The sequence below is a fragment of the Prunus avium genome, chromosome 6 (genome assembly GCF_965620075.1).
Source record: "Prunus avium chromosome 6, drPruAviu1.hap1.1, whole genome shotgun sequence".
NCBI lineage: Eukaryota > Viridiplantae > Streptophyta > Magnoliopsida > Rosales > Rosaceae > Prunus > Prunus avium.
In genome coordinates this window covers 33,868,551-33,884,635 of record NC_142289.1, presented here as the reverse complement: position 1 = coordinate 33,884,635, position 16,085 = coordinate 33,868,551, and the positions used below count along the sequence as shown (strand labels likewise).

The 16,085-nt window shown below is 36.2% G+C and overlaps 2 protein-coding genes across 2 annotated transcripts; both read right to left on the bottom strand.

Annotated features, from left to right (window-relative positions):
• Positions 1-321: 321 nt before the first annotated feature.
• Positions 322-3,582, bottom strand: LOC110769131 (uncharacterized). The gene is made up of 6 exons (XM_021973049.2): positions 3,445-3,582; positions 2,297-2,348; positions 1,875-2,101; positions 1,297-1,383; positions 1,137-1,205; positions 322-1,060 (listed from the first exon to the last, which is right to left on the bottom strand). Exons 2-6 carry the CDS (start codon positions 2,331-2,333, stop codon positions 386-388), a joined length of 1,095 nt encoding a protein of 364 aa, XP_021828741.1. The 5' UTR covers positions 2,334-2,348; positions 3,445-3,582; the 3' UTR covers positions 322-385.
• A 1,170-nt stretch (positions 3,583-4,752) lies between these two features.
• On the bottom strand, positions 4,753-15,734 carry LOC110769020 (uncharacterized). Its single transcript, XM_088254718.1, has 16 exons — positions 15,629-15,734; positions 15,028-15,267; positions 14,214-14,276; positions 13,848-14,135; positions 12,080-12,292; positions 11,344-11,571; positions 10,983-11,033; positions 10,050-10,131; positions 8,370-8,430; positions 8,128-8,165; positions 7,514-8,028; positions 7,304-7,360; positions 6,809-7,201; positions 5,942-6,154; positions 5,179-5,417; positions 4,753-4,964 (listed from the first exon to the last, which is right to left on the bottom strand). The coding sequence occupies exons 2-15, from the start codon at positions 15,250-15,252 to the stop codon at positions 5,181-5,183; spliced, it is 2,664 nt and encodes an 887-aa protein (XP_088110844.1). The 5' UTR covers positions 15,253-15,267; positions 15,629-15,734; the 3' UTR covers positions 4,753-4,964; positions 5,179-5,180.
• Between the last annotated feature and the right edge of the window lie 351 nt (positions 15,735-16,085).

Genomic DNA, 16,085 nt, shown 5'->3' with positions numbered 1-16,085 from the left:
CCATAAATTCTAGTCCAATCAAACATACATCAAATGCAATACAAGTGTTATCCAGCTTATGGCAAGCCAAGTCAATCCAAGACAATCCAAGTATTTAGTCCAATTCATAACAATCCAACGTACCAAACGACCTCTTAGTTCTTGGTTACTTCAAATTTTAGTATTGAACCCTTTCTAGCATCGAACCCTTTACTTAAATTTTTAGGATTTTATTTTGGTTAAACATTTAATTACTAAGGATTAATGCATTTGAAGAAAAAGAAAATAAGCTAGGACTGAAATTATGTATTGCAAAGCAAACATGGATGAAGGTCCAGTTTTCTTGGCCATATAATATTTGATGGCATTTGTGTTCACAAAATGGCAACAGTTATGGCTGATATGTTTAGAAGCTAAAATAATTGTTTATAGCCTTCCTAATGGCTAACCACAGAGCGTTAATACACTCTGCCTTAACTTCTAGCTTAAATCTTTTAGCCCTGACTTGATCAGCTTGAGAAGATTCTTGTTCAAATTTCCTCTTGATGGGCTCCACGCCTCCCATCACTCCCTGAATTTTCTTAATAACTCCGGCTCTTCCTTGTTCCAATGCAGCCAATTCTGCCTTGACCCTGCCGATTTTCGAGTCATATTCCTCCAGCTCAGCTTCACAGGCTTGGCATATCTCTACTCCATGTTTGATCTTAGCCAGGTCTTGTTCATGATCAGTCAAGAACCATGTGGTGTCATGGAGTTCTTGTTTCTCTTTGATTTTTTCAGCAATATGAGCATCAAAACCAAAATGGCCAATGAACATTTTGCGAAGCATCCTTAGCAGTTCTTCAGGGACCAGGTTCTGAGCATGGAGGACTTCCAGAGCCTCCTTTAGCTCTCCAAAGTTTTCATCGGGGGAAATCGTTTCTAGGTCTCTGGAAAGCCAAGTCCTGAGAGTTTGTTTGGCTAACTCTGCTGCATTTGAGGCCTGCGCTTCATCCCGTAGTTGAAGAAGCTGTTTAGTGGAGGAAAGTTGGAGCAGCAGTCGATCTTCTTCATAGATAGTAGCTTGTTCAGGGACAGCAGCCTGATAACATTTATATAATGGTTAGCTTAAGTTGGAGTATAATGATCTTTAAGAAAACTGAAGGAGAGGAGTTTACTTCTTCAGGAGTTTGAGAAGGAATTGGCTCTGGCATAAGGTTCTTCCCATTGCCTTCAGCTAGTTTGTCCTGTCCAGAAATAAAGATCAGTCTGAGATAATACCTAACAATCCTACAGAGATTGTTTCCTGTATTCTTAACCAAGTGTTTAACGGCAGACCTCCAAAAAATAGGCAGTGCTTGCATCAAGAATCAGACTGCCAGGTTCTGTGGCAGGCTCATTAGAGCCTCCTTCTGGTTCGTCACCCTGTTCAGAAAAATGAGTGTCAATATAAATTGTTAAGGCACCATTTTAAAAAAGGCACTAAATGAGTTCCCAATTTATTAATAATTGCCAAATACGACTGCGTATATCGAATAAATACCATACGTGTGCAGACACTGGTATATCAACCATAAATTCTGCCACTAGATTAACAAAAGGGAGAACTAAAAGATAGTTAGCGAGGAAGAGCTACTTAAATGTTCAAGACAACATTGTGCAACCTTAACCAGAACCAAGCAAGTAGGACAGCGGAGTCCCATGAATCGTTGATATTCTAAGAAAATCAAATAAATTGAACAAGAACAATGTAAAAGAAACTTAAAGAGAAGGTTCTGATACCAATGGCAATATGCATTGGATTGAAATCCAGCTCATATTCGAACTGAAATAAAAAAGCACCAACAAGGAAATCCCTGAAAGCTGTAAATCTTTTTTGTTGTCAATTTATTTGAAGTTGAGGGCATTAAGAATACCATTTGTGGCAATTTCTTTTGAAGTTGTGTCTTTTTCTTAAGCTTTTTCTTTTGAGCTCCACTCTGCTTCAGCTCTTTGCTAAGTTCTTTCTTTGGAGCTTCACTCGGCTCAAGCTCTTTCTTAATATCTTTGCACTGAGCATCAAACTCTGTCAAGGCTTTGTCCTCCTCCAAGAATGCCTTCTCATGGTGGTCATGCAATGGATGAGTATTTTTCGGCCAATTTGCTATTTTAACAACATAGAATGGAAAATAAAGTAAGATACTAGAAGAATAAAACAGAAAACAGAACATTCAAATTTAAAGCACATTCATTGAATAGGAAAAAGAAATTTAGTAATCTTGCAGCCCTTTTCGAAGGAAATTTGTTTAACAGAAACTCAGAAATTTTAACCCTTAATGAAGACAAAATTCAAACTTACCAGTGCAACAATCCACTTGGTCTGAACTTTTAGACATCTCAAAGACTCAAACCTGCAATACAAAAAGGAAAAGAAATAATCAAAGATTCATATTCAATCCAATTTCTAAAATGCAACTAAACAATCAGATAAGCTAGAAAAATAAATAAATTAAAGGTTCCCAACTAAATCAAATTTGTCCAAGACCGTAAGAGATACATCACTCAAAACACTAGCATTGATTTTTCTATTTATCTGACTTTCTTAGCAACCAAACAATGTATTTCATTTTGTTAACAACATAAACCATGTACAAGCAAAAATCATCAATATGCAAAACCAGAATGTCCTTAGAAAATCTTCTGTTTGGCTGCCCAGAAAAACAAATAGCCCTTTCAAGAAAGCAGCAGGAGAACCCACTTGCAATACACTACACAGCAATTGGTTTTGTGTATAAAAAAAAATGTACTGTTGCTTACCGTTTTAGAATTAACAATTCAGATTTGGACTTTGGCGAAGCTAAACCCACTTCTTCTCTATTCTGTATACTCTTCTTATATAAGTCTGGCCAGCCAGTTTTTCATCCATATCCTTAAAAATCTATTAAGGAAAATTTATTTATTAATGACTCTTCTTCTTTTTACTAAACATGGCGATTCACAGTGAGTCCAAGTACAAACGAATGAAATCTTGCTACCTCATTTAGGATTTAAAAAAATTTCGATACAAGTTGGCGTCTCTAGAAAACGAGTTGGCGCCTCTAGAATTATTGAAGAAGGTCCCATATTCCAAAAATCAATTCTATTATTCCCACATGCTAATTCATCTTTTAAGTAAAAATTAACCACTCTTGTCTTTTGAATTAAAATGGCATATATGTTGTGCAGCACAATCCTCTATACTTTTTTTATGGTCATAGTGCATCACAATCTCAAACACCAAACGCCGCAAAATCATTTAGTAAGTGGCACTCTTATTAGCATTTTGGTGACTTTCAAAACTTCTGTTTTCAAGATTGGCTAAATCAACAAACATGGTCAAGAGACTAATTTTTCAAGGCACTTCAGTTATAATAAATAACTTAATTCTGCAGAAGTTAAAGAGAGATACAATTCAATAAACCAATGGAGTCAAAACCAAAAGAAACTAAAAAACACACATATACGTACACTGATTAACTCCTAACAAGCATCCTGCAGTTCATCATTATTCCTTTCCGCTCCTCGACAATGAATGCTCTATAAAGTTCTTCAGCATCGTCAACTCCTCCTCCTTCTCCCTTAACTTATCTTGAATTTCATCCATCTTCGTCATCACTTCGAAATCGTCATCTTGATCATCCAGTAGTCTCATCACTTTAAAAGCACATCTCAGACGCTTTATCTCCAGCTCCAGTGACCGTTTGACATCCAGCTGCTTTTGCAACTTGTTTAGTTTCTCCTTTTCTCTCTGCAATCGAAACTCAATCACAAAGATGAAATTTCAAAGATTCATTCACCAAAATCACAAGTGATGATAAAAAAACAAAGAGTTATGGGAAAACAAACCATGTGTTCTGCCAACCGTAGCAGATTTTTGTCAGACTTCTTTTGCATTGAGGTAGCCTTCTCATTCTGAAAGAGAAAAGAACTCTATCAGCGAACACTATATACTAACTGCCAAGAATACTTCTATCAAATTAGACAGAAGATTAGCAAAAGGAGAGAACTAGACAAAAGAAGAGAGAGAAATGCAGGTTAAATTTGAACCACTTCAAGGTCTAATTGAATATCAAATAAGTGAGAAGCAAAGTGTAGGAAACTTGATGGGAGTGGACTAAGTTTGGATCCACTTTCCCTAACTTGTTTCCCATTTTTTAATTCAGTTTTAATGTTTACCACAACGCCTACAAGGCCACACAAACACTTCTTCAGCAATGAGATCATCCATTTGTAGAAGCCAGTCTTGTCTATCTTCCTAACAATTCAGAATGATTACTAGGGTTATGGAAACAAAGCAAAAACTTGGGTACAAATGAAAAGTCTGGAATTTAGGTTAAAGCTACCAAAGATAATAAGTATTTTGTTTTGTTCCTATAATTTACTTGTCAGTAACTCTTCGTTTTCTACTAAACAGCCTTATAAAATTCCCAGAAGTTTAACTTGCTTTTGTTATATCTCCGGCCAGAATTCTAATCCGATTGCTGTTTTATTGAGAATTGAACCCTCATTCTTTTCGAACGTGTTAGCTTTAAAAGCGAGTACAAAGGGTCTCTTTTATGGAAAAACTGTATTTTTGTTAATGGAATTGAAAGACTGTATTTATTTAGTTAAGCAAGAATATTATGAACTACAAAAATCTTGACAATCTCTGTGCTAGAGGTAGATTGTTTAGGATAGAAAGCTTCGTGTGAAATAATCACATTTATACTAAAAGCTAACCTTTTTCATTTAGGTCATTGGTTGCTGGATGGGTGAGGTTTAGAAGAAGCGCAGATATAAAACTAAACAAAAATGCAAAAGTAAAGAGGACCACTGCTTGACTTGATCCCTATACAGACAAGTCTCTCACAACATCTGATGCCAAAAGAAAATTCTTAAGTTCCAATCTATTCATCACATAACAGATGAGCATGAACATTAAGAAGCAGCCAGTTGACTCTTGACAGTAACCAAAGCTCTTTAAGCACTCCATCTTCTTTCCAAAATGCCTACCAAAAAGCATATTCAGGTCAGATTATGGAATAAAAGTAAACCTGCGTAAAAGAAATAACAAGTTTATTGGTCTTAATAATTATTTAGCCAAGTTCAATTTTGACCTTGCAAACATTTCTAAAGAAACTTGAAACAATTCTAGTAAGAGTTACACTCAAGTTGAAAGCTGTATCTGATATTTCTATATAGAAAGTACATTTTAATACATACCTTCATCTTGATCTTCTCCTTTTCTGCAGTTTCAACTGCTTCAGTAAATACGAGACACCCTCTTTTAATGATGCTCTCCTCCCTTGTTTAAAGTTCCACAATTCTGATACTGTATACCTACCATGGTGACTATTATACTCTTTCGATTCCAGCAAGGCAGTTGTCACAGCATTGTAGACCTCATCACCAAACTCGTCCTTTAATTTTTTCAGTTTTTCATCTCCCTCATCAATAGTTATCTGTACACTCAAATCCAATATAATCCAGTTAGAAAGGCAGGTGGGAGATGAGAACTTCTGGATGACATTAATCAAGTACAAGAAATTTATGGCAAGAGAATGATGGGCCAAAATCATGACAATCTTAATGTGGATAAACTGCAGAGTCCACAGACTCTGACTCAATGTTCCGACAGACAAAACAAGCTCCCTGTTATACAAGACCTAGTACATGCTTCAGAAGCATAAGCCTTCAAGATCAAAGGCTATAGAGTGAGCAGTGCGAGAAGAGAATAAAGTTAACAAAATGAGCAGAAAAGAAACGTGAAGACTGCAAGTCACAGGACTGACCGCATGGATGTATCTTTAATAAAAACTGTGCTTCTATTTGCAGGAACCATAACATGGATATTTCTTTATTTGAAAGCACATGTACACATGAAAGTTACAAACTAGTGTATCAAGAGAAGAGCAACACAAAATGAACTCACCAAAAGTGGTACGCTATTATTGGTCTGATAGTGCTGTATTAATTAAATATATACCTTCGGTAGTTGACGAAAGGCTACCCTTATAGTTTTGAATGGTTTCCAGCAAGAATCCCTAAGATAACTCTCCCACAGAGAACATAGTGCCGCTGCCTGGTCATCTGCTTCATCCATAGGATATTTTCTCTTGCATGCAGTTTGAAATGGTTTGCTTTCAAGCTCTCCCATTCTCTTCACGCCAATAAAAGCACGACTTGCTGAATCCCATCCCTGCAAAAAAATGACGAGGATTATCACATTGACAAGAAAACATCATGATTCACAATTAAGCTATAGCAAAGAAGTCATCTAGCTAAAGATTGATCAATCCCCCAACCAATTATATCTGGAGTGCTTTAGAGATCAGACGAGAGAGAAAAAAAAATGTATCCTAAATTTATAACAGCGTCACATTTTTATTTTGCTGATGTCTACAAAATTTTATGTAAACCTAAAACTCTAGTAGTGCAACAAAATTGTAGGTGGGGCAGCGTACATAGGTCATCTATCTACTGGTTACACATGATCTTTCTATCAACAGAAGATGTTAATACACATGTGATTTAATTTAACAAGATTAAAGACCAACGCCATTGTATATCCAGATTTGAAGACTTCAAGATACAGTCAATGAGCTCTAATATGTGAAGGCATACAAAGGTTAAGCCTACATTGGATCATATAACGTAAGGGTAACTATTTTAGAAAATAATCTTTAAAATAAATTAACAAGAAGAAACTAAATAACAGATACCAGATATGTATAACTTTAAGCAAACATTGGGGTATTGACAAATGTACTTGCATAGTGTAAACTTCTTGTATTTAAAATAATAGAATTAATGAAAGACATGCACAGAAATTCAAAATCCTTGATATACATACATAGATTAACTCCTCACGAGCCTCCTCTAATTCAGACTGCTTTGCAATAAGTTTATGGTTATGAGCTTCAGCATATTCCAACTCCTCTTCCGTCTCCTTTAACTTTTTTCGAATTTTCTTCATCTTCTCATTCCCATCATCATCGTTAACCTCATCCGGATCCTGCTCTTGGTCCTCATCCTCATCCTCATCATCCTCACGGTCCTCATCCTCATCCTCATCATCCTCACCATCGTTAACCTCATCCTGATCCTGCTCTTGGTCCTCATCCTCATCCTCATCATCCTCATCTGTTTTTTCCTGCTTGGCATCCTTAACCCCAGCTTGATCCTTGTCTTGATCACACAACTTTTCCAATTCAATTATTTTCCTATGAAGTTTCTCATTTTCTTTCTGCCGTTGCCATAAAATCACCAAACCGAAATTTACAAAACTCATTTATATATGATTGACTTAAACAAATCTCTTATTTTTTACAATAGAGGGAAAACAAACCTTTTTCTCTATCATCTTTTCATCAGTCATCCTTTTCTCTAAGACAGTTTCCCCATACTGAGAGAAAAAGGCACAGCATTAACTCATATTAAATAATAATTGCCAATAACATCAAAGCCGATCATATTCTGGTCAGTAGATTACCCAAAGGAGAGGACTAAACAATCATAAGATAAGTTAATTGGTATTAAGTTGAGAAAATGATAATACCATTTGTTTCATTAGTTGTATCTCACGCTGCTTACGAAATTGAAGCCCATTCTTTTGTGCTTCACTTTGCTCAAGCTTTTTCTGAAGCTCATTCTTCTGAGCTTCACTGTGATCAAGCTTTTTTTGAAGATCTTTATTGTGCGATTCACTCTGCTCAAACTTTTTCTGAAGCTCTTTCTTCTGAGCCTCACTCTGCTCATGCTTTTTCTGAAGCTCTTTCTTCTGAGCTTCACTTTGCTCATGCTTTTTCTGAAGCTCTTTCTTCTGGGCTTCACTCTGCTCATGCTTTTTCTGAAGCTCCTTCTTCTGGGCTTCACTTTGCGCATGCTTTTCCTGTAGTTCATTCTTCTTGGCTTCACTCTGCTCAAGCTTTTTCATGAGCTCTTTCTTCTGTGCCTCAATATGCTCAAGCTTTTTCTTATTATCATTCTTTTGAACTTCAGATTTGGCCAAGGCTTTATCCTGCTCCAAGAATACCTTCTCCAGGTGGTCACGCACATTTTGTTTCAACTTTGCTATTTATCAAACATGACATAAAAATTAAAGTAAGCTAATCTTGAATGCCCCTTCAAAGGCAAAGGCAACATAAAGATCAAGACAAAACTCCGACTCACCAATATCCATTTCTTCTGAAACTTGAGACATTTCAAACCTGCAATACCGAAGGGAAAAAGGAATACGAAAAAAACCTAAGATTCAACTTCAATCCTACCTCTTCAAATCAACCAAACAAGAAAACAAGGTGCATGCAGATAAAGGTCGTGTCTTTCATGTTCCCCAACAAAAAATTAAGTTCCACCACTGCAATCATTTTAACCGCAGGTCCCAAAACCATATTGCATTTGACTTATTTTACCACTTATTCTCTGACTTTTTCTTAGCAACCAAACAATGCATTTCACTCTTAACAATAAAAACTGCACACACATAATCATCAACATGCAAAGGAGAGATAGTCCTTACTCTTTAGCGAGTGCTCGCTATATGGATGCCCCCAGACAACAGAACACAGACCTTGGGGTTTTAGGAAGATGAAAATATTTTTTTCCTTTTTCTTTTTATGAAGGAAGACGAAAAGATTGGATATATAGACCCATAAAGAAAAGTGGTGTTTCATTGATATTTTTGTTCTTCCGATCAAGAGGTTTTATGATAGACACGTGGAACCGGCACCGGCAGATTGGAAAATTAGAAACACGCGCCAACGAGCAGGGGTACGGGCTGTACCCCCAGAAGTCGATGGAATTGAAGGGTTTTCTTTTCTTTATAAAGTGTTTGCTCCATTTTTTATTCTTAATATATTTTTAAGGTCTATAAACTTTCCTTTTTTTAAACAGAAATACATTACAGACGAGATCCCCATCAAAATAGACTCTAGTAATTACATCCGTAGGGAAATTATTAAACCAAATAGATGAATTGTTATACACATGCCATCATTTAGTAACCATATTAACTTCTCTATAAACATGTTTGATAGTCACAAAACTAAAATTTCCAAGAAATCGCCAAATATCTTCTGGAAGTGATCGTAAGCTCTGTTGTGAAAAATGGACAAACACTTTCACTCACTCCCCTAATGATCTTGTTGTTGATGGACTTTGTGACACACACAATGATGGATGAATCACACACACACACTTGAGACAACAACCAAGCACAAAGTGACACAAGAATTTATAGAGGTTCAGCAATTGCCTACATCCTCTTGGTGATCCCCTTGAGAAATTCACTTTATGAAAGAATAAGTTACAACTTTGGTTTTACACAGAAAAAACCCCTTAGAATTCTATTCTCTCCCCAAGCTCTCTTTTCTCTCACACCCCTTGCTCAACACTTTGATGCACTTGTGAACACTCTCACAACCCTTGGTGTTTCCTCCTTGGTGTCTAGACTCTCAAGACCCCAACTCAGCTCTAAACTTGAACTGATTGCTCTCTCTCACGTTCTCCCTTGGTGAGTTAACCTCCTTTAAACACAATAGCTCCCAGCTACTTGACCACCTTGAGATTAACCATACCTAACTTCAACTTGCTTTCACAACTTATAATGTCTTGCTTTACATCCCATTACTTACACAGACCAATGGACATAAGATAAGACACCATCTTGTCCTCCACGTTCCTTCCTTTAGTCACTCACTTAGACTAGAGGTTAGAACAAGTAAGTAATTTAATCCCACTTCAGCCACCTTCCACTAAACCAGAAAATGGAGAATGGATTCTTCAAAACAAGACAACCAATTGGCAATGAGTGCTCTCCCAACTATCCAGCAGGTAGTCCACCTTCTTTTACCTCAGAAATGACCCATTAAGCCTCTGAAATCTTGTGGAAAGCGATAGCCCTCGAAAACATAGTTGAAAACACGCAAGGAAAACATCAGCACAGCACAGAAGCGACCGGTCGCGGATACCTTGCGACCGGTCGTCGCGACCATTTGGATACCAAACGACCGGTCGCAGATACCTTGCGACCGGTCGCTTCCTGCGAATTTTCCAGATTTCGACTCTGTCCAAAAACGACCGGTCGCCCAAACCTTGCGACCGGTCGCATCCTGAGACACCTGCATCCTTAATGTGAGCCAAATTTCCAACAAGCTCCATGGTACAACACCTTGCCTGGTGATAATTTGTACAAGCATCTTAAAATCTCCCTCAATTTCCACCTGCAAAATCTTTGATCTTGCTGCCCAAAGTAACGCTTATTTCATAGCAAAGGCTTCAGCTTGTAAAACTGATGTATAACCTAATGGACAGGATTTGCAATAATTTAAAAATAAAAATAGAAACAGAGAGATAACTAGAATGAACGGCCACCGGCTGAGGGACGCAGTCCGAGGAGGGAGGGAGAAGGGCGGTTTTTTTTTTTTGTGGTGTTTTAGTTGATCTAGTTGATATTGCTCCAATGCAAACAATGAAATAGTAGAACTTAATTGAAATATCACAAAGTATTTAGTTTAATTTACACATGATATCACGAAGGAAGTTTGCATGGCAAAATTCCAAGCTTATTACGTGAATAATTTAATTAGGTGATGTAGAGCACATATGGCCGTTGAGATTCACACATAAACAATCATGGTCTGATACCATATTAGAATGTGAGTGCACAATTCAAAACCAATTGCCAATGGGTTGAGAGAGAAGCCCATCGACACTACCAAGAACAGCGATAGATATGCAGCCATTGATCCAGATATAAGATGAAAATAACTCTATAGCATAACCATTTTCTTTGTTGAAAGCTAAGAGCCAAGATTTTGGTCAAGCAGCGACCAAATGTTGCCATGCACAATAGGGTGTTCCAACTTCTAACAACTAATACTAGTTAGGAAATATAAAGTAAAATTTAATCGGCCCTAAATCAAACTGTTGCATCAGATGCTAAAACTATATTCTTAATACTCAATCTATCAATCAGACAACAGACAAGCAATTGCAAAGAACATTAACAGCAGCTAGTTAGACACTTTCAATTTTAAAGGAAGCTCTTTGAGCACCCCCATCCATATTCCAAATGCCTGCAAAAAGCACACAAGGAAATAAACCATTGTATAAGAACAAAAATTGCAACAATTAAACTACAAGCTACACATGACGTCATAGATTCTTTAGTACCAAGTTTGGTCGGCATACTGTCTTCATAGCGTATTTACCAGTTCAAATTGATTGTAATATTTAAGCAAACTGTGATCACAATTATAAGGGAATCCTTATCAACATTAAGTTTAATAATGTAACTGACCGTCAATTCTTAACCTTGAAAGAGTTCAAATATCTCTTAAGCAGAAAGCTCCATATGAAGTAACATTTAAGTGCTTGCCTTGTTTATCTTTTCCGTTTTCTAAGCAGCTTCCACTTGTTTAGCAAAAACACTACTCCCTCTTCCATCGATGCCTTCCTCCCTTCTTCGAAGTTCCACAACTCAGGTATTGTATACCGACCACTGGCATTATACTCATTCAATTCCATCATAGCAGTTGTCACCTTCTCATATACTTCATCACCCAGCTCATTTTTTAAAGCCTTCAATTTGTCATCTTCTTCATTAATAATTTCCTGTACTCGCATCCAATATAACCCAATTAACAGGAAAGTAAGATGTGGATCAAAACTAGAAGAGTTTAACTACAAAGAAGCAATAGCAAGAAAAATGAAACAAAAAAATGACAATCTTGTGGTGGGTAGAACTCAGTGAAAGGGACAGTCCACAACAGACAAATTAGAAGCTTAGGGTACAAGCTCACTGTGATATAGGACCTAGTATATGAGATAAAGCACAATCTCAAGTTGTGATGCTAGAAACCTTCAAGAATAAATGTTGCTATACTACGGGGTTGAGCAGAGAATGGGGAGAAGAAAATTAACATGCAGATTGCAATTTCACAGGATGGACCACATGGATATGTTTTTAATAAAACCTCAGGTGCTCAAATTTGCGGGGACAGTGACATGACCATTTCTTTAACTGAAACCATGCTCACTCAATATAAGTTAAATTGGTGCCAGTGTCACCAACAATGGTATTCTATTGAAACACAGAAATTGCTTGAAGTTGAACATATACCTTGGTGTTTCCTTCTTTATCCGTGATAATCCTGAAAGGATGCCAACTTGGATCCCTAAGATGCTCCTGCCACAGAGAACACAACTCCACTGCCTTCACATCTGCTTCTTCTTCAGAATATTTCTTCTTGGTTGCAGTTTGGAATAGTTTTTCATCAAGACCTCCCATTATTTTCACACCAATGGAAGCACGGCTGTTTGAACCCCGCAATCCCTGCAAAGAACAAAATTTAAGCTCCGACAACAGGACAAAAACACTATCACATTGATAAGCAAGGATGAACAACCACAATGATAAGGAAGAATTACTGATCATTAAACCACACAATAACAAAGGATCACGATCAAAAATTATAGAAAATTTGGCATAAGTCCAATTATGAGGAGAGATTTTGGGTGCAATCCACGCAGAAATTGTTGTTGATCCAAGTCCTTTGACTTTTGCGCCACATAAGATTACATGCCTATTTCAATTTATTGATATTTACTTTTTTTAATTTTTAATTTTTTGTTCCAGTTATGCACCTAAAACATAAATAAGGTAAATCTGAATTCCTAAAACTGGTAAGTTATTGATTTGTAGGATATTAATTATCATATTTGGTTTGAATTTAATTGCAAATCTATTTATGAATTCTGAAATTTTCCCAAGGTATACCGACATCAAAATTTGTAATAAGAGTTCATAAAAACTTCATACCTTAACAATAGGTAAGGTACCTATGCATACACCTCGTATGCAGTATGCAGGTAATTAAACCCATAAATTACCTCTGGTCCAGGTAATTAAATCCATAAATTACCTATAGTCTAGGTAGTTATACCCTCTAACCCAGCTAATTGAACTCATATAATATCTTGGTATGGACCTTTAAACTCAACTGAGATAAAAATCCATACAAAATTTCTTTGGAAAGAAAAAAAAAACACTATTACATGGAAGACATGTACATATGTATATAAATATGAACCTCCAGAAAAAAACTACTTAAGAAAACTCCAGAAAAAAACACTTACCTATAAGGCAGGTACATATATACCTGTATGTATTAACATTATTTACCTGTATGTCAGGTACATAATTTAATGTGGATGCTTGTCTGATCGATTGGTATAATATGTGAGTCTTTACTTTTTATTGATTAAATTGTATTTTATCTATATATTAGGAATATTATCAAGGAAAAAAAATTCTAAATTCTAAATTTGGAATTCAATTTTAAGGAAATAATGCATTAAATTTAAATTTTCAATGTGTTTTCCTTATTTACCTTAAAGGGTAAAATCGACACAACAAAAAAGTAATAAATGTCAAAGGACCTACATCTAAAACCAAAAACACGAGGACTAGACCCAATGATAGCTAATCGTTTTGGACCTAGATCTAAGAACCCCCAAAAATTAAGCCACATTGCTAAATTTACATTCTAGTTTAAATGAGAAATTAATGCCTCTGAAACCCCATAAACTAGCATCCTTCATTAAGAACAACAGGTTGTATTTGGGACACTATATGTTCATCTCACTAGTTTCCACCACTTTTATCTTTCAACATGCTAAAATATATATATGCATGGCACCAAAATCATCAAATGTGGTCCAGAGGTTATAACTTATTAAGGCAGAGCAGTTTAATCAAACATTAATTCTAAGTTAGGGAGATATTTTAGAAAATAATATTAAGAAAAAAGAATGAGAAGCCAAATTGCAGATATATAACTCAAAAAACCGCCCAAAAGTCAAACCAGACCAAAAATAAATGTACATACACTGATTAATTCCTTACGAGCCTCCTCCACTTCATCATTACTCCTCCGCTCCTTAAAAATAAGTGTTACAAAAAGTTGCTCTACATGGGTATACTCTTCCTGCTTCTCCTTTAACTTCTCTTGAATTTCATCCATCTTCTTCTTGGCTTCCGAATCCTCATCCTCATGCATGTGTTTCATCACCTTTAAAGCACCTCTCATTCGCTCTATCTCAAGCTCCAGTACCTGTTTGGCATCAAGCTGCTTTTCCAACTCAATGATTCTCTTGTGAAGTTTCTCCTCTACTCTCTGCAATTGTCATCCAATCAGTAAACACAATTTCAGATACTCATGCATTCAACTCTTCAAAATAATGAAAAAACAAACCTTTAGTTCTTCTGCTAACATCTTTTCGTCAACCTTCTTTTGCTCCACAGTAGCCATCTCATTCTAGAAGAGAACCAAAAAAAAAAAAAAACCCTATCAGCCTAAACTAAATAATAATTGCCAGTGATATCACACCTAATGAGATTCTGGACGCTAGATTAGACAAAGACGAGGACCAGACAATCTAAAGATTACTATGATGTCTAACTTCGAAAATATAGAAAATCAAGGTAGAGTTTGCACAAAATTCAAACTAGAATACAAGGTCAACTTTGTACATCCTCAACGTACTCTACCAACTCAAACCAGAAGCACATAGGACAAGAGTTTCTGACATGTCGGTGTTATACTAGTGGAATATCAAATAAGTTGGGCAGCAGATAATGTAAAAGGAAACTTAATGTAAATGTTCTATTTCGTTGATCTTATTCTCTTGGTTCTCTCTTATACTTCTAAAATTCTAATTCCAATGTTAGCACACCAATTTACAACCTACGTCACGTTTAAACTGACTCTGAACAAGTATCATATGCAACCCAGAAGTAAATTCCAGAGATACATCTCAATAATATACAAAGTTACAAACAGAGCCAAAGTTTATGATGGAAACAATAAGGTAGTTTCCTTTCATGATAGATTTTCCTTTTCTCCAAGGTAGTTTCCTCATACTGAGAGAAAAAGGCACAGCATTAGCTCATATTAAATCATAATTGCCAAGAACATCTAAGCCGATCATTTTCTTGCCCAAAGGAGATGACTAAACTATCAAAAGATAAGTTAATTGGTTTTAACTAAGTTGAGAAAATGATTGTACCATTTGCTTATGAACTTCAAGCTCGTTCTTTTGTGCTTCACTTTGCTCAAGCTTTTTCTGAAGCTCTTTCTTCTGAGCTTCACTGTGATCAAGCTTTTTCTGAAGATCTTTATTGTGAGATTCACTCTGCTCAAGTTTTTTCATGAGCTCTTTCTTTTGTGTCTCAAAATGCTCAACACAAAACTCAGACTCACCAATATCCATTTCTTCTGAACCATGAGACATTTCAGACCTGCAATACTGAAGTAAAATAAATAAGTAAAAAACCTAAGATTCAACTTCAATCCTACCTCTATAAAAGCAAACAAACAAAAGGAAACAAGGCACATGCAGACAAATCATAAAGGTTGTGTCTTTCATCTTTAACTTTGCGGAAAATGGAAACACAAGCAAAGAAAAAGTTTCCTAACAAAGAAAAAGGGTGGAAATTAACTTCCACTTGAGTCATTTTACCGGCAGGTCCCAAAACCATCTTCGCATTTTTATTTTACCATTTTTCCTGACCTTTTCTTAGCAACCAAACAATGCATTTTATTAAACAACAAAATCTGCATACACTTTACACACAATCATCAACGTCCAAACGAGAGATAGACCTTACTCTTCAGCGACTGTTCTCTCTATGGATGCACAGACAACCGAATGCTACTCCTTGGGGTTCCAGGAAGATGAAAATATCTTTTTTTTCTCTTTCTTTCCTTTTTTTGATGAAGGGAAGATGAAAAGAGCTGGATAAAAACCCAAAAAGAAAAATTGTTGTTTATAAAAGACACGTGGAACCAGCAGATTGGATAATTAGAAACACGCGCCAACGAGCAGAAGTCAATAGTTGAATGGTTTTTCTTTACGAAGGGCTTTAAACATCTCAACTACCACAATTTTTTCTATTTTATCTTTATAATTTAAAAATAAAAACGAAGAGAGAGAGAATGAGAATGAGAATGTGAATGAACGGCGGCCAGCTGGGGAAGGCGATCCGGGGAGGGAAGGAGGAAGAAGGGCCGGGGGATTTTTCAATTTCTGGTGTTTTTAGTTAATATGCTTCTTTTCATTTTTTT

Excerpts from the sequence above, each read along its gene's own strand:
- LOC110769131 (XM_021973049.2), bottom strand. The coding sequence starts at position 2,333 with ATGTCTAAAAGTTCAGACCAAGTGGATTGTTGCACTG. Across the intron at positions 1,384-1,874 it reads AAAAGAAATTGCCACAAATG|GGTGACGAACCAGAAGGAGG; the intron begins GTATTCTTAATG and ends TTTTCTGAACAG. Across the intron at positions 1,206-1,296 it reads GCACTGCCTATTTTTTGGAG|GACAAACTAGCTGAAGGCAA; the intron begins GTCTGCCGTTAA and ends ATTTCTGGACAG.
- LOC110769020 (XM_088254718.1), bottom strand. The coding sequence starts at position 15,252 with ATGTCTCATGGTTCAGAAGAAATGGATATTGGTGAGTCTGAGTTTTGT. Across the intron at positions 8,166-8,369 it reads AAAAAGTCAGAGAATAAGTG|GTTTGAAATGTCTCAAGTTT; the intron begins GTAAAATAAGTC and ends TCGGTATTGCAG. Across the intron at positions 8,029-8,127 it reads TTCAGAAGAAATGGATATTG|CAAAGTTGAAACAAAATGTG; the intron begins GTGAGTCGGAGT and ends TTTGATAAATAG.